The 24,178-nt window shown below is 39.8% G+C and overlaps 1 protein-coding gene across 1 annotated transcript in view; it reads left to right on the forward strand.

Annotated features, from left to right (window-relative positions):
• The window catches only part of ELMO1 (engulfment and cell motility 1), a 588,614-nt gene that overhangs the window by 207,184 nt on the left and 357,252 nt on the right, over positions 1 to 24,178 (forward strand). The window contains 4 exon segments of the mRNA XM_017860159.1: positions 5,758 to 5,857; positions 13,913 to 14,064; positions 16,202 to 16,280; positions 22,193 to 22,243. Coding sequence (XP_017715648.1) covers positions 5,758 to 5,857; positions 13,913 to 14,064; positions 16,202 to 16,280; positions 22,193 to 22,243 — 382 coding nt within the window.

Consider the following 24,178-nt stretch of genomic DNA (forward strand, 5'->3'; position numbering starts at 1 on the left):
ACCTGGCAAAGACAATACAGGAAATAAAAATTATAGATCAGATGCAAAAATCTCCAGAGGCATATTAATAAATATAATCAAGCAATATATTAAAGGGATGATACCTTGTGACCAATAAGGGCTTATCTCAGAAATAGTTTAACATTTGAAAATCAATCAAGCAGCTCAGCATTTTATGAAATAAAGGAGAAAACCTAAAGAGAAAAATCATCTTAATGGAGAGAAAGCATTTCATAAATCTAATGTCTATTAATAATAAAAATTCTCAGCAAGTTGGGAATAGAGGGAACTTCCTCATCTTGATAAAGTCATCTACAAGAACCCCATCATACTTAATGTTGAAAGACTGAATGTTTTCTATCCTACATAAGGCAAATATGTTTGTTTTCTGCAGTTCTGTTCAACCTTGTGTAGGAGTTCTTAGCTATTGCAATAAGTCAATAAAGAAACTTAAAAGCGTAATGTAAGAAAGGAAGATGTAAAACCATCTCTATTCATAGAAAACATGATTATTTAGAAAATTCTTAGGAATCTACAAAGAAACTGCTAGATATAATTGAATTTAGCAAGGTTTCAGGATACAATGTCAATATATAAAATGAATATATTTTATATGTTAGCAACCATTGGAAAATGACATTTTAAATTTTCACTTATAAAGTATCAAAATCATAATTTATTTGTGGAAATAGATCTTAAGTTATTTTTAGGTATAAATTTATCGATAGTCATGCAATATCTATTTATTTGCTAAAAATAAATGAGAAAATAAAGAAGATCTAAACAAGTGGAGGGATAGATTTCATGGGTTGGAAGACACAATATTATTAGATGGCAGTTCTTTTCTGACATCCTTTGGCAGGGACACAGAGCCAAAGCATATCATCTTCAAACTATAGCTTCAGTGCTGTATCAGTTATTTTTTAAAAGAATTACAAGTCAATCCTAAAAACCAATGGTAATGCGTGGGACCTAGAATAGCCAAAATGATCAACAATAAAGTTGAAGAGTTTCGTTGACTGATTTCAATACTTACTGTAAGGTTAGCTGTCAAGATGGTCTGATACTGGTATAAGGGGGTAAACAGATCAATGTAGTAGAATAGAGTCCAGAATCAGCCTGCACTGAAATTTTTAACAAAGGAGCTAGAAGAATGTTTGCTGACGTAAGTCATGCTTTCTGAAGGTAAGTCATGCTTTCTAAAGGATGACTTATAAATCCATACCTTTAAATGTATATACATTTTACTTCCTCAAGGAGGAAAACAGATGGAAAACCTCAGAGGGCAGGGCAGAACTATGGCCATTAACCTTGACAATTAATGATCTATTGAGTACAATTTGTTACAGCTTTAAAAGTGACCTTTCTTTTCATCTTTTTTCAAATTCTGTATTGGGGCCGGGCATGGTGGCCCACGCCTGTAATCCCAGCACTTTGGGAGGCTGAGGCAGGCAGATCACCTGAGGTTAGGAGTTTGAGACTAGCCTGGACAACATGGCGAAACTCCATCTCTACTAAAATTACAAAAATTAGCTGGGCATGGTGGTGTGCACCTGTAATCCCAGCTACTTGGGAGGCTGAGGCAGGAGAATCGCTTCACCCTGGGAGGTGGAGGTTGCAAAGAGCTGAGATCACACTATTGCACTCCAGCCTAGGCAAAAGAGTAAGACTGTCTCACAAAAACTAAAAAAAAAAAAAAAAAAAAAAAAATTCTATTGGGCTTGCCACTCTATGGAAACATCCAGAAGCACTATTGTTTTATAAAATTAGTAGCAGAAATGTACATGCTTGTTCTGAGATTGGCTGAATTTTGTTGGAATGAAGATGGTGTCTACTAAGTTGATGAGAAACATTTATTTGAATCGTTCCAGCACACATGGTGTGTTGGCTGTGACAGTGGCTTTCCACCAGCATGTAAAATTTGCAGTTGACTTAATTTGTGGCTGTCAGTACTGCACATACTTTAGCCTAACACTTACAAAATACAAATAATCCAAACAAATAAAAATGTTCCCGGATATGCCATGTGGTTGCTTTTTATCTGTAATTCTTTTAGCCCTGACTTTCTGTACCCAGCACTGATTTCAGAGGTAGAACTTGCCTTCTGCTTTCCCTGTTTGGAGCCTGAATTACTCCTTTAGGAGTGGAAATAAACACCTATGTCAAGGTTCAGTAAGAGCTTTTATAGCCATCTCACTTGAAAGAGGTGATTGAATCCCTTGATTTGGAATGTAATAAAATTTTAGCATGGCCATCGTTTCTTTGCGACTGAGAGTTTGAAGTTGAATTTGGAAAAAGTTATTCCGTATGGGAACTTACTATGTCACCCAGCAACCAGTCCCAATGAATTATATATGTTATATACAGAATATGTATGTAATACAGAATATTATGTAATATGTATATATTATATACCTATGTGTACTTTACATAAATATTATATACTAGTAATATGTAAAATAAGTCCTATTATATATTCCTATCTGTCTCTCCCTATCTGTCATGTCATTAGATAGACCAGGAGAACTATCCTTCCTCTGAGTACCTTGACTGGTGTATGCTGTGAAAAAGCTTTACTCTCATTTACCAATCATTCCCACTAATGGATAGTTGAGAAGCACAGATAGCTCTATTTGCGGTCTCAGAAATGGTGCTCCACCTTCTTAACAGCCATAGAGATTGAAATCTTGACTCCCAAACAAGCGCGGATGTGGAAATAAAATGATACCCTTTTTCCTTCTCTTCAGCCTTTTTTCCCCAAAGTCCTTGCAGTCTGTTCTGTCTGAGGAGTCTGTAGACAGAGCTCTGGAGTGTATTTTTGGAATGATTGACTGTACCAGATGTTACTAAGATCATTTGGATTAGGGTTCTATTGAGCAGGTAGCTAGGGAGCAGAGTCATGTTGCTTTCATATATTAGAGAGCATAAATATACTTTATCTTTTGCTTTTAAAGGAGCTACTGAAGACTAATGTCATCTAGTTTCCTCATCTTATCTGAGTGCTGTCTAGCTAATGGGAGTGCAGAGAAGAGGTTTTTTTTTTGTTGTTGTTGCTACTTTTATTTTTTCTTCGAGACAGAGTCACTCTGTTACCCAGGCTGGAGTACAATGGCATGATCTTGGCTCACTGCAGCCTCCGCCTCCTGGGTTCAACCTTCCGAGAAGAGTAGCTGGGACTACAGGTGCCCGCCACCATGACCGACTAATTTTTGTATTTTTAGCGGAGACAGGGTTTCACCATGTTGGCCAGGCTGCTCTCGAACTCCTGACCTCAGGTGATCCGCCCGCCTCAGCCTCCCAGAGTGCTGGGATTACAGGCATGAGCGACGGCACCAGGCCAAGAGTTTGATTCAATAGTGTGTGTGTTTCTCTGCCACTGCCTGTTCCATTGCCTGTGCTGCCGTTGATGTCACTGAGGCAGGTTTTTTGCCTTCTAGAGATGCTGTGAATGCTGTCCTCCTGTGGTGTGTATAGGGGATTTTTTTTTTTTAACATTTGAGGTATTTTAGTATGCTGGGTATGACCAAATGTCTACTATTAGTTATCATTTGGTTCTTGTTTTTCCTCTTTTTAAGTAAATAAAATAAATGAGCTAATATTGCTTACTGCTAATGCTATATGTTACTATATAATAATGTTTTCGCAGTACTACTAATGCCTACCCAGTCTGTTAATAAATCTTACTAATTGCTTTTATTTCCTGGCTCTTATTTTCCTGAGGCAATCTTTTTACTTTCCTTTCTGTGTTTTTTTTTTTTTTTTTCTTTTGCAGTCTGATATTTGGATTTTCGTGTGACCCACTGTCTGTAGAAAGAGTCATTCTGGAAATTTTATTTAACCTTTCTCACTACTCTCTTCAGCTCAGTATTCCACCTGTCTTTGTAATGTTCTGTTCTGTTCTTCAAATGAGTTTGTGTTGTCTGGTTTGGAATTTCTTTTTGAGGCATGATCCTTTGATGCCACCTAGGGGGCACCTGTAAGATCGAGGTTGCCCTGTGCAGCTCTGAAAAGCCAGAGGTATTAGCTGCTTTTCTATCTGGTCTGAATGGTTTGGCTTTCCTTGCATTGCTGTTTTGTTTTCATTTTCTAGTTCTAAGAACAGAGAATCCTTAACACAGGGTGAAACATTTGAAAATCTTGTGCTTCATTTACCTTTTAAAAATTTCACTTTTGCATAGTGAGAATGTAGTAACACTCATGCACTACTTACTATTCACTGCACAGCATTTGGAGGGCTTTAAGCATGTTTGCTTGTTTTCATTTCTTCAAAATTCTGTGAGCTAGGTGTGACTACCACTGCCATCATCATCCCCATTTTTAATAAATGAGGAAACAGAAGCATGGGATGGTGCATAACTTGCCCACTTAGGGCTGGAGGGAGAACCCCTGTTGTCTGACTCCAGAAACTACCTGCTTAGCCGTTTTCGTTTAGCTGGTTGCATCCCCTCTGTTTTCCCTGGTCTCCCGCAGCTTTGGATCTTTGTCTTTCCCTGAGAACCACTTCCCCTTTTATAGGTTCCGTTTAGCATTACATCTTCTGCGGTGGTGCAGAATTTCAAAGGTCGTTTTTGAGGCTGGGCCGAATAGAACAGTAGGAAGAAGGGAAATTGAGAAGCTGTTTCGAAAGAAATGTTACCTGTTTTCTATTCTACTAGTTGGAAATAAGTGGGAAGGTTCACTCTAAATATGTTACGAGACTTTGTAGGGTATCAATAATGGTATGCATGAGCCTACAAATGAAAAATCTATATAACCAACTTTATTTTTTTAAAAATTGAGCCTAGAAATCAGTGCTGTTGCATAATACAGTGTACAGATCTTGATTGGCATAATTCAATGTACTCAAAGAAAGAATATTTATCATAAAGGTGTTAATATTTATGAAGATGATAATTTACAATAAAGGTGAATATCTGGAAAAGATTCTGTGCAGCTAAGTCTCTGCTAAAGTGTTGTTTTGAAAGCTCTAGAAACCAGGATATTGTCTAATAAAGGTCCTAGGTGGAACTGCATTTGCCTGAGCCTAATCTCTGTTTGGATTTTCAAACCGCATATTAGACCCACCTTATGGCCTGCTGAATCTCAGCAAGTCTTTGTCAGCAAACCCATTATGTGGAGTGATTATCTCCATCGATATGCCAGAAAAGTTATTAACTAAAGACGAAATGCTGGCCAACATCAAAATGAGTATGTTTACTTGCATATATGTTTGTGTCTGTGTGTCCACACAGGGATGTGTAGACCACTTAAAAAAAAAAAAAGTACTAATTCTCTTAATAGAAGTATTTTTAATTTTCTCTTTTGATGTGCATGGGTAATAAAGGAAGCACATTGCCCTCCCTAAGCGACTCCAAATTTCATTAGCCAAGAAGCTTTTCTTTAAGTCATCATTTACTAATATGTATATGCTACATACTTTATTAAGTAAGTATCTCTGTGGCTAAATACATATCACCACCCAGTTTTTCAGCTGAAGAAATAGAGGCTCAGACAGGGTCAGTGAATTGCCCAGAACAACATAGCTCACCAGAGCAAGAGTTGGTGTGAGCCCGGGTCTGTTGGATGCTGAAGCCCTGGTTGACCTCAGCAAGGCCATCCTACCCCTTCTTGTCACTCATGTTAGTGAGAAAGTCACCTGTGGTCCTGCTGTTTATCTTTTAAAATTCTGCTTGTATTCACTTTCCCAGAACTTTCTTGCTTCTGTGTCTTTGCTCACCTTTGGGGCTCTTGACTCTTGTGCCTCCCTGTCTTTTTCAGCTTTGGAGACATGCTGTCCTTCACCCTGACGGCCTTTGTTGAGCTGATGGACCATGGCATAGTGTCCTGGGATACATTTTCGGTGGCATTCATTAAGAAGGTAAGGCGGACTCTGCCTCTTCAGGCTTTCCTTGCTGTCTTCTTTCATAGCTATTTTTCTGTGCTTTGAGGATATTTCATAATTGTCTTTCATTTAGTTCTTTTATATATGAAAATGGGTATGATTTTTTATAATATTATGTATGTGGGTGTCAGGAAACCCAAATTCTATATAAAAATGATTGTAAGAGATTATAAGGGACTGCATGTACACAGCCATAGCTCAGGCCAAATCAGTATGTCACACTGTTAATAACTGCACAAGTGTCTGTTGATTCCCCGTGTGTGACTCTGTTGGTTTCAAGTCCTAAACAGAGTTCCTACTATTGTCCTTCTTGAGCCTTTAATCCCCAGCCTGCTGTCCAGGGAAAAGGAAAGGGGCAAAGTATACCAATGACCTGCACACCTAGGTTTGAAGCAGGGATGTATGAAAAGGAGGGCTACCTGTGTCCATGTGTCTTAAGCAGAGTGAGTCTGCTTACTTGTAATCGTGGTTCAATGAATATCTCAGACATCACCCAGTTCTACCAATTCTTCCTTTTGGAGGAAGCAAATGAAGATGGACCTGGTGCAGGGAGAGGGTGCAGAAGAGCCCCACCATTCCTTGCAATTGAAGTATAGCACATTTGCAACTCTGTTTCCATTCTTCTGACTAAAAATAAGCAGTCTTGATCTTGTTACTCTCAAATGTAGATTAAATCATGGACAATTATCATTTATTGATTTATTTTTTCCTTTCTTTGTATTTGCGAAATGGTTTCTAAATTCATTGGCATATCTCCTCCCTACTATTGTATTAGGAATAAAGAGATGTTTGGAATTCATAACTTTATTTCATAAGTATCAGTTACTAGAAAGAGAATTTCAGTGAATCTGTGCAAGCCAGAAAATCAGAGCAAAATCCGGTAAGAGTCACTTGAAGTTTTTAAGCCTTTTATTTTAAACTAATGGTAGACTTAAAGAAAAGTTGCAATAAGTTGGACTTTGGGAGGCCAACGCAGGTGGATCATTTGAGGTCAGGAGTTCAAGACCAGCCTGGCCAACATGGTAAAACCTCGTTTCTATGAAAACTACAAAAATTAGCCAGGCATGGTGGCACGCACCTGCAATCCCAGCTACTCAGGAGGCTGAGGTAGGAGAATCACTTGAGCCTGGGAGGCAGAGGTTGCAGTGAGCCAACATTGTACCACCGCACTCCAGTCTGGGTGACAGAGTGAGACCCTGTCTCAAAAAGAAAAAAAAAAAAAATTAGTACAGAATGTTCCTATAAGCCCTTCATCCAGCCTCCCCTAAAGTTAACATTTTGCATAATGACAGTACGGTTGTCAAAATTAATAAATAAGCTGTGGTGCAATGCTGGCATTTGATTTCACCTGTTTTTCTATGAATGCCTTTCTCTGGTTAAGGATCTGATCCAAGATCCCACATTGAATTTGGTTGTCATGCCTCCTTAGCTTCCCCAAGTCTGTGACAGTCCCTCAGCTTTTTTGTTTGTCATTTGTGACTTTGACACTTTTGAAAGGTACCAGTCAGATATTTTGTAGAACGTTCCTCAATTTGGATTTGTCTGATATTTCCCTCATGGTTCAATTAAAGAGGGTTATGCATTTTTGGCAAGAATGCTACAGAAGTTATGGTGCATCCTTCTCAGTGCATCCTTTCATGGGCATATGATGTCACTGTCCTCTGACTGGTGATGTTACCCTGGATTACATGGTTAGGTGGCATCTGTTGGATCTCCCCACTGTAAATGTGCTGCTTTTTTTTGGAAATTAATCGTTATCTTAGGGGAGATGCTGCCTTGAATCAAAGGGCATGGAATGGCCCTAATCTGTTGAATGAGGGAGTTAGGATCAGAGGCCCCACAGGTGTCATGCCCACACTGTTTTATGTTCATTTAAGACCAGAGCTGATGGAAACCCAGGGCCTTCTTGACACATCTCAGAATCCACTCTCTTTCGTTATGTAAATCCATAAAGCCAAAGGGGAAGAGCAAAAGGAACCCTGTGTAGAAAATGCACAGAAAAGGAAGAGGCCCCTTGTTGCCTGTATTTGTCAGTGGTATGAATTGCTATAAAGGAAAGGAACTGTTAGAATTGCCATTAAGAGTAATGCAAAAGCCGCAATTACCTTTGCACCAACCTGATAGCTAAAGAAGCCAAAGAAATCCCGATGTGTTATGAAGTACCTTCCTGCCACCTTTGGTGGTGGCAGGGAACGTAAGCATTAGATTATGAGAGGAGAAAATACATTGCACTATTTTGCCTCTCTAAGATCAGTTCTAGAGAAGCAGTTCCAAATCTGAAGATGTGGAAATATCATTGATTTTTTAATACTTAACAAACATTTTAATGTTTTGAATTTACAGCAGGCTTTTTTTCTACCTCCAGAGTGCCCGGCTTGTCTGTTATGAGAGCCTCTTTTGCTATAGAATGTAACAACAATGTTGTACTGAATGTGAATTCCTTGAAATTATGTTCTACTTTCACCAACATTAGCTCTTTTGATTCCACACAGCAATCCTTTCCAGAACAGAACAGATAGTCTTGTTATTTCTGGTTAGGAGGCAGGGATGCAGTGGCTTGCCGAGGTTGAATGAGGTCACATAGTGAGTGGGCGTCCTTGGTCACATGGTCAGGGCGCTTCTCCTCATCATCATGCACCTGTGCTTTCCAGGTGGTAGAAGGCATAGTTTCCGGAGCCTCGCTTAAGCAGCCTGTCTCTTACATATTCCTCCGTGACCTTACCGCTAGAGTTAAGTGATTTCTTCTGCTCTCTATTCCCCTGGGATCTCCTGAATGCCCCTGTTCCATTTCGGTGCATTTTTTGTTCATTTGACAGTCTTTCCCAATAGAGTATTACCTCGGGAAGGGAGAAACACGGCTTTCTTCATGACTTTATCCTCAGGGCCTGGCACAGAGTAAGGTCTTAATACATTTCTGTGAAATGAATGAATAAAATTTGCTTGGAAGCATTAAAAATACCCATAGAATTTGAAGAAGAGAAGGAAAAAAGTGGTACCATATTTAAATATATTTTAAGTAAAATTTCAGTTATGGGTGGAAAGGAATTAGAAAGCTGTGTTTCTTGTGAGCAGTGGCCAGAGAGAATGACAGTCATTTAGTTTTCTAACAACTTAAGAAAATATTTTCATTCATTGAAATTAATTCAAAATCATAGTAAATGTAAGAAAGTAAAGACTGACAGTCTCGGTGGTTTAAATAAAAAAGTAAGTATTTTTAAAAAGCAACACATTTAATCTATTTCGTGTCCTCATTCCCAGTCATATTTTCTTTACATTGCTACTTAGAGATGTGTTACATGAATCTGAAAAATAGTCATCAAAAAATTACTTACTTTTCTGTAAGGTTAACTTTTTTATTCATTAGCTGGACCAAATTCAGCACTTTGACAACCCAGGAATTGTATGCAGGCAACTGTCTTTTAAATGGAGCTTTATCTCAACAAAAATCGACTAGGAAATGGGCTGACAAAAGATGCCTATCTCTGTGGTCTAGAGTTGGCTTCCTATTAATGCCAAATTCATACCACTTCGGAGAAATATTTTTTTTCCCTGCCAGCTTCTGTCTCCTTCTCTGTTACTTTATCTGTTTTGTTATGTGTGAATCTAGATTCTGGTTTACAAATTTTGGCTGCAATAAATAGCATCATTTCATAAACAGCTCTGAAACTTGGAATTCCTTGATACCAATATATAATGTTGTTGCTTTTTAAAGACTCGGCTACTTAGGGACAGAGTAAGAAAACAGAGTAGAAAGAAAAGAGAAAAAACTTTATATGTTATGAGTTGGTTTTTCCCTAGCCAATTATAGCATCAGTGCCTTTTTTTGGAAGGAAGGTTTCATATAAATGCTCCAGAAAACCTTAGCTGTGCAGGAGAACCTGGCTCACCCCACAAATGTTTTCAGCACCTGGACAAACATCCCACCATATTGGTTTAGAGACCCGGTAATTTTTGCCTCTTAAAAATTTGAAAGATTTACAGGCCTCTACCTAGATAATTTTAAATACAGCAGTGGAGCTTCATGTTCACCATGGTTGTTTTTTTTTTTGTTTTGCTTTTGAGACAGAGTCTCACTCTGTCACCCAGGCTGGAGTGCAGTGGCGCAATCTCGGCTCACTGCAACCTCTACCTCCTGGATTCACGCCATTCTCCTGCCTCAGCCTCCTGAGTAGCTGGGACTATGGGCGCCTGCCACCACGCTTGGCTAATTTTTTGTATTTTTAGTAGAAACGGGGTTTCACCATGTTAGCCAGGATGGTCTCGATCTCCTGACCTCGTGATGTACCCATCTCAGCCTCCCAAAGTGCTGGGATTACAGACGTGAGCCACTGTGCCGGCCCTCCATGGTTCTTTTAGGTTTTGATAACAGGAGAATTTTAAGATCTCATTCTAAGTGATTCTAAGAAGTAATTATTGGATTGTTGATTCATGCACTATAATGCCCCTTAGCTTCTTAAAAGTTACATAAGTATTTCTCTTGTATTTAGCTAAGATTTTCAAATGAATGAGCAGTACAAGGAGCTAGTGTATATAAAATTACTGCTGACTCCTCTCACTACTACTTCCTTATAACACGGGCCTACTTTTGAGAAGCTGGACTGTGGCTGGCTTGGGTTGGCTCACTTGTGTCACCCAAAAGTGCAGTGATGGAGCTGGGATAAATTGAAAGGCAGAGGGAATCATTATTACTCTTCTGTGGGATAAAGGAAATGAAAATTTAAATAGGCATGAATAACCTCTAGCTATACGAAGATCTGTAGTTTTCAAACTGGACATACAGACATTGTCCATTAACTGATTTATACATTCAGTTATAAGGAGTTGCTCTCAAGTTCCCTGGAGGATGATAGTTATTACTTTCACTTGGATCAGCCCTGATGCCTTGGTTATTAATGCTCATTGAGTGAAATTAGGTCATTTGAATATCTGGCTAAAACCAGTGACAAATAAGACAAAAGAAAGAAGTTAAGTTTCAGAAAACTATTAGCGTGTACTTCAGACTTGTACATAGGACTCTAGTGCATTGAGTGCCCCAGGTGTGTTACACAAAATGCTCATTACATAACATGCTTTAGGATTGCTGAAATGGTTAGGTTCTTTATGTCAAGGAAGAAATGAATTACTAGAAAAATGAATTTTAAAGAATACTTTCATGAAAGTAAGGGATTCATTTCTTAGGAGAAAAATATGTAGAAATAACTAATGGAAATGGAATATATATGTGGGATATAAATATGCCTGAATTAAAACAAAGACAGCAGATTATTTTTACCACCATTGAGCAAGCCCACTGGGAGCAGGGAAGAGTTAATGATTCATAGAGAACTTTAAAACCCGTTATGAGAAGGTATACTTCCTATCAGAAAACACTGAGAGTAGGCTGGGTGCCATGGCTCACACCTGTAATCCCAGCACTTTGGGAGGCCGAGGCAGGTGGATCACTTGAGGTCAGGAGTTCGAGATCAGCCTGGCCAGTCTGGTGAAATGCCATCTTTACTAAAAATAAAAAAATTAGCTTGGTGTGGTGGTGCACACCTGTAATCCCAGCTACTCAAGAGGCTGAGGCGAGAGAATTGCTTGAACCAGAGAGGTGGAGGTTGCAGTGAACTGAGATCATACCACTGCACTCCAGCCTGGGCAACAGAGCAAGATTCCATCTCAAAAAAATAAATAAATAAATAAATAAAAAGAAGAAAACACTGAGAGTTCTGATGGAATATTTCAAGAAAGGAAATACATATTTATGGAAGTAGGGGAATAATTCAGGGGGTAAATTTCCATTTGATGGAAAACTTGAACATAAAAGAACGTGCAGAAGACTGTGTTTTAGTAACCCAGAAATGAGTTAGACCACAGGGCCAGTGTTATGTATATACTATGTATCAAAACGGAGATATGTCAAATGTATCCCAGAGATGTAAAATAGGGAGCTGGAAACATGAATCACTAATGATTATGGATTCTTAGAAAAGAGTGATAATTGGGAAGACAGGAGTACGAAGACAATGAGATTGATATTCCCTCCATTTCATTTTTTGCTTTTTTTGGAATATCCAAATGGTGGCATCCTTTTGGATGCCAAGAGTAGGCCCTCTGTGTACTTCATGGTAAATGCCTTTTTATCTGTCTGTAGTAGACTGTAAGATCCTTGAAATTTGTTTGTTATTTTCATCTTTGTATTTCCAGCTCTGTGGGACAGGGCAAGCCTGTTGTATAGCACACAAGCAATGCATGTTACTGAAATGGATCAATTATTGATGAGTAAATATTGGCTGAATGAAAAGAGTGCATGAAGATGGAGGTGGAGGATGCCTGACAATATCAGCAACAGCTTCTCAGGCAGAAGCCTCCATCCAGCCTTAAGGCACATCCAAATTTAATAAATAGAGACAAGCAGGGGAGCCGGGAATGAGGAGAAAATTAGTTGCAAGAAAATCTGAAAATGATTGTCAATGAATTTCTTTATGAGTTCTTCAGTTTCCTAATCAAGAATTATGCCGAGAGCATGAAAAATGGTTTGGTGGGGTAAGGGAGGAGTCAGATAATTTATTCTCTGTTTAGAAGATGTCTAAGTTAAGCATTAAACCCTAAACACAGTGTAACAGTAATTGGATTTTTGTCAGAGAAAGATGGCCCTAGGGAAAGAAGGGTGGCCTTAGTATGGTAGATTTGGTGGATTGGAGCAGACTGCGAGGAGTAAGTCAAGGGCTTGCCAAGGATAGTAAACATGTTGGAGAAGTTTGTTAGCCATGAAAAGAGCTGAAGCAGTCTTTCGAGAACCTTAAAATTTCCATACTCTTCCTGAAGTTTGTATTTTAAAATAATAGCTTTTCAGAATGTAAAATCATAATGTCACCGCACTTCTTCACATTATTCATTTCCCACCCCTGAGATCCAGATGTAGCTTGGGTAGGCAGAGGGTTGCGATCTGCATATCCCACCCCTCTTTTCACCTGGACATCAGTGGACTAGGGACAATTCCGATGGTACCTGGGAACTGCCATGGTGCACTCTGCATTTATCATGTGCAAGGATGGAGAGGAGATGAGGCGAGTGATCTCTGGGGCAGCGAAAAGGGAGAAATTAGTGTTGACGGGGAAACAGCAAGTGTTTACTTGTTGTGGAACCAAGTTATTTAGCTTTTAAGAAAGCAGTCATTATACTGATGTAATAATGGCTTTTTATTGTGAGTTGTCAACAGACAGTAATAACTTTTAATGAGGCCTCTAAAATAAGACCTTTATGTTACCCATGTGTTTGGATTACTGTGATCCATTATTCTAACCTCTATTTTTATTTCCCTCTTACATTGTGATTTATTATGTTTGGGGATTTAGTGATTAATTCCTTAGAGAGTCAATTTGGAGCTTAAACTAGTGTTTTAACTTTTATTACTGCTCATTTAAATGATTTCCTGTTTGCTAAATTTGGGAGAGATGAAAATAACTTATTTTAACCATCAGAAATTGGAAGAAAGGAGTAACGAGTTTTTCACTTAAGAGAGTGGTCAGTGACTGAGAAGTTGCCAGTTGAATTGTGTTGACAAGTGAGATTTGTGTGAGTCCCCTAAGAATGCAACAAGAACATAATAAGCATATAAAAGCCATGGATTGTGTGGATGAAGGAGTAGTCTGGGAATGCAAGAGGAATGGCAATTAGCATATGTTGAAATTACTGTCCCAGAGAAACACAGGCATCCTTACAATATATGTGCTGAAATCGTCTGCCCCTAAAAGATGAAACTCAGGAGAATAGTCCTGGGAGATACAGAAAGAATAATCTTTGGAAGTATGTCTTTTTGAAAAAATTTGCTTATCAGTGAATTATAGAGATGTGATAAATCATGCTTTGTAATGATATCATGAACAATCCCTGGTTCGTTGGGTTTCTTGCTATTTTGCTGTAATTCCAGGTCATCCTCAGTGCCTGATGTTTCTTAAATGAGTTTCCGATTTGCTTCATTTGTTCCCTTCTCCACGTCTCTGCTCTACTTACCACGAGCAGTCAATTGTGTCCCACTTGGATTTTCAGATAGCAAGTTTTGTGAACAAGTCAGCCATAGACATCTCGATCCTGCAGCGGTCCTTGGCCATTTTGGAGTCGATGGTGCTCAATAGCCATGACCTCTACCAGAAAGTGGCGCAGGAGATCACCATTGGCCAGCTCATTCCACACCTGCAAGGGTAAGCATGCTGAGATGCTCTGGGGAGGAGAAATGCTTCAGGAAGATGGCCACGGTGATGCACTGGGAAACATTTTGTCTTTTTATAGTTTGGTTAAATGTATAGAAAAAAAAAATCTCAATTTGGCATATAACCAAACCATGTGTCACACTGGAATGGCATGGTTACTTTCCCTTGGCCCCTGTGCCTCACTGAACTCCAGGCTGGTTCTTGGCACTGCCTGTCCCCACACCTGGCCCTTGGTAAGCTCTCAATTTTAATGCATATTGGTAGATATTGGCAGAGTTTTACTTTTAAGAAGGTAAAACAGGATGATTTGTTCTCGTAAGTTCTCTTTCCTAAACCATCTAAGTTAATGTTTTCTGTGATATAATGAGTCTTTTCATAGTTAATTAGAAATGTAATGTTATGCCTTTTGCCAGGAATTTTAAAGGCAGGCTTCTTTCTTAGTTATGCTCAAGGTGATTCTAGTGAGCTGCTTCTTTTGTATTTTATAATAAAATAAAGGTTTTTTTTTTTTTTTCTAGTGGCTTGAGCTATAAAATGGAAGTAAGATAGCTGCCTCTGCAGCCTGCAGTCTTTGAGGCATTTTTCCCCTTCTTTCCTCCCTTAGGTAACTAGGAAGCTTGTCTCTGATACCATCAACCTGAGGAGGACTCTATTGTACAGTGCTACTTTAGAAATTAAAGTATTTTGGCTTGCAGTGATAATAAACATTGTGGGGTACCTTGTAGAATCCAGAAATGACATAAGTAGCTAAGCCTTGAGAAGGAGAGAAACCATGGCTTCCCTGGAGTCCTCAGCAGATGGCCTTTTCTCTAGCATTTTGGTTGGCACTACAATGACCCAACTCCCACTAACTCTTGCCCCGGTCCATTAGGTCACAATTCTCAAGAGGAAACCCAGTTGGCCCATTTGGGTTGGTGGTGCAGGGTGGGAATGGTTCTCTGAAATGTTAACAGTTGTGTTTATAATATAAACTACCAAAGTAGATTATATTAGATATTTTTTTCATTTGGAGGTGGGAGGATGACCAGCATTTAAAATTTAAGTCACAGAAGCTGAGGATTGTGGTGGCCTCAGTGATTGTGACCTCAGAATCATAATTCTTCAAAATGATGATAATGTAGATAGCTTCTCTAGAAATAAGAGCAGTTTCACATTTCCTTTGAGTGTGAACTGTATTAATTTATATACTTTGTCTTTTCTGGGAATCTCAAAGGCACACATCTTCATCCCGAAGCACATTACCAAAGTGAAGAGTTTATTCTCCAAGTACTGTGCTAAGGATTTTATATGCATAATCTCATTTTATCGTCACAGCAATCCCATGAAATAAGTGTGTCTAACCCCACGTTGTAGATGAGGTAACTGTGCCTTGGGGGATACCCATGAACTTGTCCAAGGTCTCAGCCAGCCTGTGATGAACTGGGCTTTGCACCCTATGCTGGCCTGGTTCGAAGCTCCACTTCTGTCTCACTGGCCTGATAAGTTATTCCTAAATGTAGCTCATAAGTCACTCTTTGTTTATGCTTCGAGTCTTCCTTATTTACTGTTTACCACATGCCTTACATTAGAGCTTTGTTTCATTTATTATTTCTGGTTGCTTTCCAGTGAAAATGAGATTTATAAACAAACACCCATTCTTTTTGTTATTTAAATGTTTATATTTGGAAATAGATTTTTAGAATATGTAATAGAGCCACCCAATTAGCCCAAGAACGTAGAGACATCTGAAGCTACTCCCTGATATATTTCTTGTATCAGACAGAAAATTACACATGTGTACACACACACACATACATACATACATACAAACAACTATTACTAGTAGTACATCAATTACAACATTCCCTAGGTTTATGCTTTTAATCTGAATGAGAGAGAAGGCTGCCTGTATTTCTGGGCATTCTGCACTGACCAGTGTACTGTCAGCTAGTAATAGTAGTTGTATATTTACCGCCTTGTGATGTTTGAAATGCATTCTCAGTGCTAAATGCATTTTCTAGGTCCTACCTTTGTCTCTCACTTGTTTTTGGGAGAGGAGGCTGATTTTGGGGCTTTTCATGGTTTGACCCAGGGCTAGTCTCTTCTAACTTTGTGTTCTGATTTTCTGAATTGTTCTGTATCTTTACAGGTCAGATCAAGAAATCCAAACCTATACTATTGCAGTGATTAATGCACTTTTCCTGAAGGCTCCTGATGACAGGAGGCAGGTAAGTTGCATTTCTTTAGTCTAGTGGCTGTGTCAGGGCTAGGAACTTTGTGTGCGGAGAACGCCCTCTCCTTCCATCCGGGAACTCATTGGGCCACTCTGCTGTCCTGGCTGCATATGGACTCTCCACAGCAGCTATGTTCTGCTGCACAGCTGGCCCACTGGGGTCCTTCCCAAGTCCAGGGGCAAGTGGGTAGAGACGGGTAAGCCCTTGACTGACGAGGGATGCTAGGAGCGTCCCAGCAATAGAGCCTTCTCATGAAATAAAATGCAACCTGGAAGACCAGATGTACAAAGGTGGAAACGCTGCTGCTGTGGTGGAGGCGGAGTTAGGAGTCCCCGCGACCTACTCTCCTTTCCTGGGATGCTCACTAGGGTGAGGGAAGTGCAGTCCTCATTTTCTGGATCAGGAAAGGGAGACCCTGAGAGATGCCATGTTTTTCCCAGGGAGGGAGGCGATAGAAGGTGAGAGGACAGGAGGGATAATATGCAGATGGCTGCTCCTGGTGGATAGAACTGCATTCACATGTCAGATGGGCTCCTTGCTTGGTGAGATTACTTATTTCTGTGTGTGGATGTGGCAGGGAAAATGGAGCCATCTCTTTCCTCTCCTCTGTATAAAAAAAAAAAAAAAACAGGCGCAGTGGCTCACACCTGTAGTCCCAGCCCTTTGGAAAGCCAAGGTAGGCAGATCATTTGAGGTCAGGAAGCTGAGACTAGCTTTGTCAATATGGCAAAACCCCAACTCTACTAAATATACAAAAATTAGCCGGGCTGTTTTACAGCCGTGATGGTACACGCCGGTAATCCCAGCTACTTGGTAGGCTGAGGCAGGAGAATCACTTGAACCTGGGAGGCAGAGGTTGCGATGAGCTGACATCACACTACTGCACTCCAGCTTGGGCGACAGAGCGAGACTGTCTTTTAAAAAAAAGAGGAAGGAACCCCTTAATGTACATACATAGAACCTCTCCTTTGATGGTGTCCTTTGTCTGTAGATCCTTTATTTCTTCACGAAGGAAAGGAGCATTACAGAGGGGACGTGAAGGAGTAGAATTTTGCCTTGTCTTAGAATTTAGCTCACACCTCAAAATCCATTCATGTTTTTTTCAATCAATGTGTCATGTAATATGTTACCCTGGTCACAGTTTCCTTCCTTAAAAAAGATGGGTGGAAATATGAGCTCTTTTCACCCACTTAGAAACTATGCTGGGGAGCTCGATGGCAGTTGCTAGTGAGTTCGTTTAGAAGAAATTAGAAAGCGAACCTGCTACTGAACCATGACAAGAATTTTTGGATTTTATTTTAGTTTTTAATTGCCAAGGATTTTAAACCTCGGTGACTAAACATGACGGGTTCTGGTTTGTTTTCCATTTAGAATTTCTTACTCATCCCCGGGGGGCTGTGTCTGCACAAGGAGTGGTGTCACTTAATAGTTTCCCGGACGTTTGATTTGGTGTTCGCTGGAACTAGGTGGAGGTGCCTGCCCTCCACAAGCCTGTGGTGGGGATGCTGTTACCCTGGCTGGATTTTTAGGAGTGGCTTTGCAGATCTGAGGTGAAATCACGGATAGGGCTGCTTCTGTGATATTTTAGTTTATATACCGAACTCATCATAACTCCCAAGCAGCCCGGAAGTTGGAAGCTCTCACTGTGTATATCCACAAGCTTGACGTGGGCATTGGAGGAACTGGGTCCTTCTGCTGGCCAGACCAGGGACTTCTGGCCCAGCCACATGGTAGCTGAGTGTAGCATGTGGGGTCAGGAAGGCTGCATTCTGATCTCAACTCTTGGAAGTTTCCTTTCCTTTCTCCGTCTGTGAAAGAAGAAGATGGATTAGAGGAGGTGAAAGTTCATGCCCACTCAAAAGGCTGTTTCACTTGGATCTCTGAATCTAGACATGAATAAAATGCATACTGCATCTTATTTTATACCAAGCACTACTGTTCATTTGTTAAATTGGACTCTCATGACCATGGACAAATAGGGAATTTCAGGACATTGCTGATAATGGTAATATAATGGAATGTCGACTTAAGATTAGGTTTGGATTTTGTGAACCAAGTCTTTCTTTGAAAACTATGCAACATAGGCTGACAGGAAACAGTTTGGCTATATATTATTCTAATAAACTACCGCAAAGAGTAATAAACCACCTCAAAGAGTAGTCTAATGACCTTAAACCATTTAAGAAAAGATTCCAACTAAGAAAGACTGTATATAATTCAGCAGAAATTTATGAAGTATTATATGACTCAATCAAGCTCTAAAAATAGCTACAAGGTATTTAATTGACTTGCCCATGGAAAAGTGATGTGGACTTCATAAACTATAAACTCTTGAAATTAAGAGTGTTGTTCATCAAAATAAAGGGAGTATCATGATTTTTAAATTTTAAAAAAATTGAGTCAGTAGCGAGATAGCTCTAAAAAGGGATTTTAGGTTCATAATGAAGAAAAGTTTGTTGGATATTATTTTCAGAAGGTCAGTAGAGGCCTGTAAAGCAGAAGACTGAGCTAACTGGTAATATCACGTAGGTTGCTGTGGATTTATATTAACAGCTGAGCGTGTACGCCTTAGTCTGGGCTCTATTTTCTAAGTTTCAGCTGGCCTGAATTTGACATTGGCATTGTTGGCATATGTTCTGAAAAATTAAAAGTTCTGAATTTTGGCAAATAGAAAATTGACCAAAGTCAGCCATCAGTGATAATATTATTGAGAGTCTGGCATGTGCCAGGCAGTGCTCAGTATTTTGTATTACATTATTTCATTTTATTCTCATATTCAGAGAAAGCCACATTATTTCTGTTTTATAAGTAAGGAAATTGAGACTCAAAGGGAGTAAAGAACTTGACCAGGTTACTGAGTGGGTAAGAATCAGAGTTCGAGTCCCAACCTTATCCCTGCTTTTACCTGCAAAGCATCCCATCCAACACCTGTCAAAGAGGTGTCACTCACAGAATTCCCCTGTGTTTGCCAAGTAAACAGCTTCCCGAAGCCTGGATAACGCCAAGCCCATTTTCTCACTCCAATTAGATTGAAATGTAATCTAAACATGTATTTACTGCATTTGCAGGAACACTATTTTTTGTTTGTTTTTGTTGGTTTTGTTTTGTTTTATCTGTTTAAAGCCTTAGAACTGTTGCTTTTTTTGAGGGTGCCTGATTCTACTTCAGTCAAATACTTTTTTAAAATTTCATCTTCTTTTTTTGACTTGGGCCAGACACATTCATAGGACTCCATTATCTGGCTTTTCTTGGAATTTGGAATGCTTTTAAACACTTATACCCTATTTCTGCTGTTACTGAAAAAAATGCCCCCACTGTCAGAAGGACCTGTGCTATTTTTTCCTTTGCATCCGTGAAGTAGGCCTTACTGAGAGAGGCCTGTGCTGGGACCTAGGGTAAATAAAGCTTCTTTCTCTGGAGAAGGGTTCCAGAGGGTCTAGGGTTCCCCCAGGGGTGGAGGCCTTGCTTTCCCCTGCCTCTGGGATGTAGGAGATTCTCTGTTTCCTGGCACAAATGGAGGGAAGGGCTGTGCTAGTTTTGTCGGGGAGGGGGTTGCTGTTAGGTGGGCAAATGCATCTTTTTGTTTACAACTTTCACCATTATTCAGTTCACTGTTTCAATGGCAAATACGTTGGTGAGATCCCTTCCAAATTTCTCTACAAATATTTTTATACTTTGGATAAGCACTATTTAAAAAACTTGTTAGTTAAAAGATTTGGTAGAAAAATCAGAAAATACTAACACAAAAGGAAGAAGTTTGAAAGATTCCTGTAATTATATTCCCAGAGGCAAAACCACTGCAATTATTTACAACTCTTGTGACTTTCATGGTGCTACTTCCCTGTTTGTTCTGTGCAAAAATTCTCCTAATACATCATTTTTTTTCCCACCAAATGTGAGCATACTACATGCAGTGTAGTTTTTCTAAACTGCTTTTGAAACTAAACAATATTTTGTGGACATCTTTCCATGTCAGTATATCTGGATTCATATTTGTATCTATCTATATACTTTTACATAATTTTAATACTATAAAATATTCCCCATGGATTCTCACATTTACTCCAACAATTCCTTACTATTAGACTAAGAAATGGAGGCATGGATATTTCTATTTTCTTTTTGACCAAGCTGCTGTTCCTTAGGAGAATAGTGTAAAATATTTATTTGTTATTTTATCAAGCATTTATTGTCTTCTAGGTGTTAGACATTGTTCTTTGGGCTTGGAATACAAAAAAGAAAGTTTCTGCTCATGAGGGACCTACAGCTTATGTAGACAATAAACATTGTAAACAGATAACCACAATGATTTCTTTAGTAGAAATTGGACATACATTGTCCTTTCTAACTTTAAATTTTATAAACTGATAGGCAAACATAGGAACAGAAATTTTGTTTCTGTTTTATTTATGAGCAATAAGTTCATGTTTTAAAGAAATTAAAACAGCTATAGGATCCTTTGAAGCTTTTACTTGACATCTGGCCTAGAAGAAACAAAAAAACCGCCACCAGTGGGCCTTTCTGTGAAGATTGGGAGGAAAGCACTGCTTTCTATGCCTAGTGGAAGGGAAGGTTCCTTCTAGGTTACCATTTGACTTTTTTCTCAATGCGTCATTGCTCCTGCTTTCTTGTTTTCAAGAGCATGGAAGAAGACCTAGTATTGGATTTTGACTTGAGGGTCATCTAGCTTTTTTGTCACCTTACAGTATTTAAGCACTTTTCAATGCAGTGGGTCAGCAGGGGCATTCAAATAAAGTGGTCAACCTCTAACAGAGTCCTCTGAATTTCCATCCCTTCTTCTCTCCTGCTTGCTTTCCTTTCTGTGGTGGCGATGACGCCGTTAGGTTGATGTAGAGAGCAATGTTGACATCCTTGATTGTCCTCTGACTGTAAGTCACCCACGTTCCCTTTGTCAGCGTAAAGTGGGCCCTGCTCTCCCGTGCTGCTCCCGTCTACCCCTGCTTGTATGCCCCCCTCAGAAATCTCCCCCACCCCCATGTTCTTGGTTCTCTTTGCTTTCTGCAAATTTGTTTTCACCTTGGTAGAAATCATGGTTCTGTGTTTAAACCATAGCTTAGTTTCTTCTCTACTCAGTAAGAGCAGCAACACCAAAAACACCCCCTACCACAAAACAACAATCAAGTGTCTTCCTGAATATGAGCAGTATTTTTACTTTAAAATGTGTGCTCCAAGACTGTGCTTAATATGTTATTTTCCCTTAGCCTCTACTTGTCAATATTTATAAAAGGAGTCTGTGCATCATTTCCTTTAATAAAATCACCCTTGAATCCTCCATGCCACTCAAGAGATGCCAAGGCATGAAACACAACCTGTAGAAATCAGGCCTTGCAGAGCTCAGTGAGTGTAGACTCTAGAGCTTTGCATCACCCAGATATTTGCCCTTCACTTAAACTCCACTCAGATCACTTATGTAGCCTGGTATATGTATTACTCACTCTTGGGTTTTGCACAGATTAAGATGAAATGACTTTTAGAAGATACTGGAATCTCCTTGCTACAGGCATGTGTTGCCTAATAAAACCTTTCTGCACATACGTAGTCTAATAAAAGATGATGAGGCTTTCTAATAGAGAACGATTGCTTTGTTTGGAGTGCCTGATTTTATTTAGCACCCACCTTTTCTGGAAGGAAGAAATTCCCAAAGAAGAGAATTTTGCAGGTGCCAGATATATTTCCTTTCCTTTTGGACATGGCTTTTACATTCTAAATGGAACAGTCAAAAAGAAAATAATTTGAATACTGCTGCCTGTTTGAGTTCATTATTTCATACGAAATACTGCTGATATACAGTTACGAAGCACACCCCAGGGTAAAGTCATTTTTGGCCATGTCGAAATGTAGCTTTCTAACCTAAGCCTTTGTGTGGGCGTGTTTTTCTTCCACAGGAGATGGCGAATATTTTGGCTCAGAAGCAATTGCGTTCCATCATTTTAACAGTGAGTACCTATGTGCTATGACCTCTTTGTGGGGGAGGAGTGGCCTGGTGCATTTATTAATCTCTTCTTTTGGCTTCAATCTGTGGTTTGTTCTGTGACTTGCTTCTGTGGTGAAGCAGTAGGAACTCTAAAGAAGGAAAAAGTGAGTTTTTGGAATTGAAGTAAATAAAGTCTTTCCCACAGGAATTGCCTCATTGGATCAGAGGGAGGGGTTTCTGGAACTGCTCTGGAGAGAGAGGAAGGGGGAAGGCATTCTGGCAGGAAGGATTGGATAGCTCTCTCAGTGGGGCAGCTTAGGGAGGTCAGGGCTTAAGAGATTCACCCTGATGAGGTTTTGCTCTTTTAATGAGAAAGCTAGCTGTAAACATATCAGGTACCAAGAGAAGTCCTGAGATGTTGAACATCAGTTTTGGGGCCCCCTGGCAAGAGAGAGGAAGGAAAGATAAAGATGGGAGCCACTCATTCGCTGCAATGCAAAATGACCTTAAACATTGGTGGAAAAAAAAGCCCTAAGGTGTCACCTTGTAAATGTTCAGAAATAAACCAAGTAACAAGATTTCCTGAGGCCTTACCCGCGATTTGACTTAACAGCTACTTGAAAGAAGCAGGTTGATTGATTGCCCTGCTTACAAAAAAGAAAAAAAAAAAAAGGAAAAGAAAAGAAAGAAAAAGAAGAATTTCTTTTTGTGTGATTCCAAAGAGCAGTTCAGCAAGCTTACAGTTAAAAACACTTGGTCCTCAAATGCAGGTTTTAGCATTATTTGGGTATGGTGAGGCCAACAGATCAGGAGGTGGCTGGCATTGAAAAGAAAAGTTTGTTAATTATAGTTCCCCAAAGGAGGGGGCATGCCATGCCACTGGGGGATTGGGGGGGGAGGGGAAGCTCCTGAGTCGGGAGGCAGGGAAGGCCCAGGGAGGTCTGGGCGAGAGCCCTTACTGTGGTTTTTGAGGGAAGGGACAAGTGAGGCCAGGTAAGCTGGCTGAGCAGGTTTAGGATTGGCTAGTTTGAATAATTTCAGTGGGCTGTGGAGTTTATGGGCTGTCTCTAGTTGTCTGGTACCTGGCCCTGGGTGGTTAGGGCAGGAGAATAGCGATCCTAAGAGTAGGAGCCAGAGCTTGTATAGGAGTGGGGTGTGGTTGCCAAGGCTCTGGACTGGTTCATTTGCATATGAAAGGAGTCATTTATTATCTCTAGGAATTGGCTAGATCTGGGAGGGGCAGTCTCTCCAGGGTCAACAAGGTCCCAGATGTCAAAACACCAAAAACAAGTGGCTTATACACACACACACACACACACACACACACACACACACACACTATCTCCCCCCCCCCGCCCCACCTATGCAAGTAAGCCATCAAAAATTAATGTTGAAAATAAGTGTTCTAGATCCCAAAGCCAGTGGTAATGACTGCAGTTTGTGACCAAGTTAGTTCGATTTTAAACTTCCTGGCTGTCAAGGATGACATGAAACATATGAGTATAATTTTCATTGTTTGATAAAAAGAGGTCCCCCAGTTCTTCGGGAAACATAAAACTTTTCCCTCTGGAACTGAAATCTGAAATGAATCTTGGGAGAGCATCTTAATACATCTAGGTCCAACTGTGGTTTTGGAAGTGCAGAAGTATTCATAATTGCTGTCCTTCTTTATATTGGCTCTCATTATAAAGCTGCAGCATCAATGTATAGCTCAGTGGCTTCATATTACCTTGATGTGGCACTCAGGGTTAGAATGCCCTGAGAAATGAGTGGCATTAATGACTGTGGCCACCCTGTCTCAGAAATCAACATCTCTTCTTTTATGAGATGTTGATGGCTGAAGTTTGAGGTTGGTACTCTCCTGCAAGAACTTGCAGTGCAGTACTTTCGAGTTGCTAAGAAAAGAGATACCCACACACTTTGGATACTAAGTGTGTGCTATGAGTTAACATACTAT

Source organism: Rhinopithecus bieti, unplaced genomic scaffold (assembly GCF_001698545.2).
Source record: "Rhinopithecus bieti isolate Rb0 unplaced genomic scaffold, ASM169854v2 scaffold_51732, whole genome shotgun sequence".
Lineage (NCBI taxonomy): Eukaryota > Metazoa > Chordata > Mammalia > Primates > Cercopithecidae > Rhinopithecus > Rhinopithecus bieti.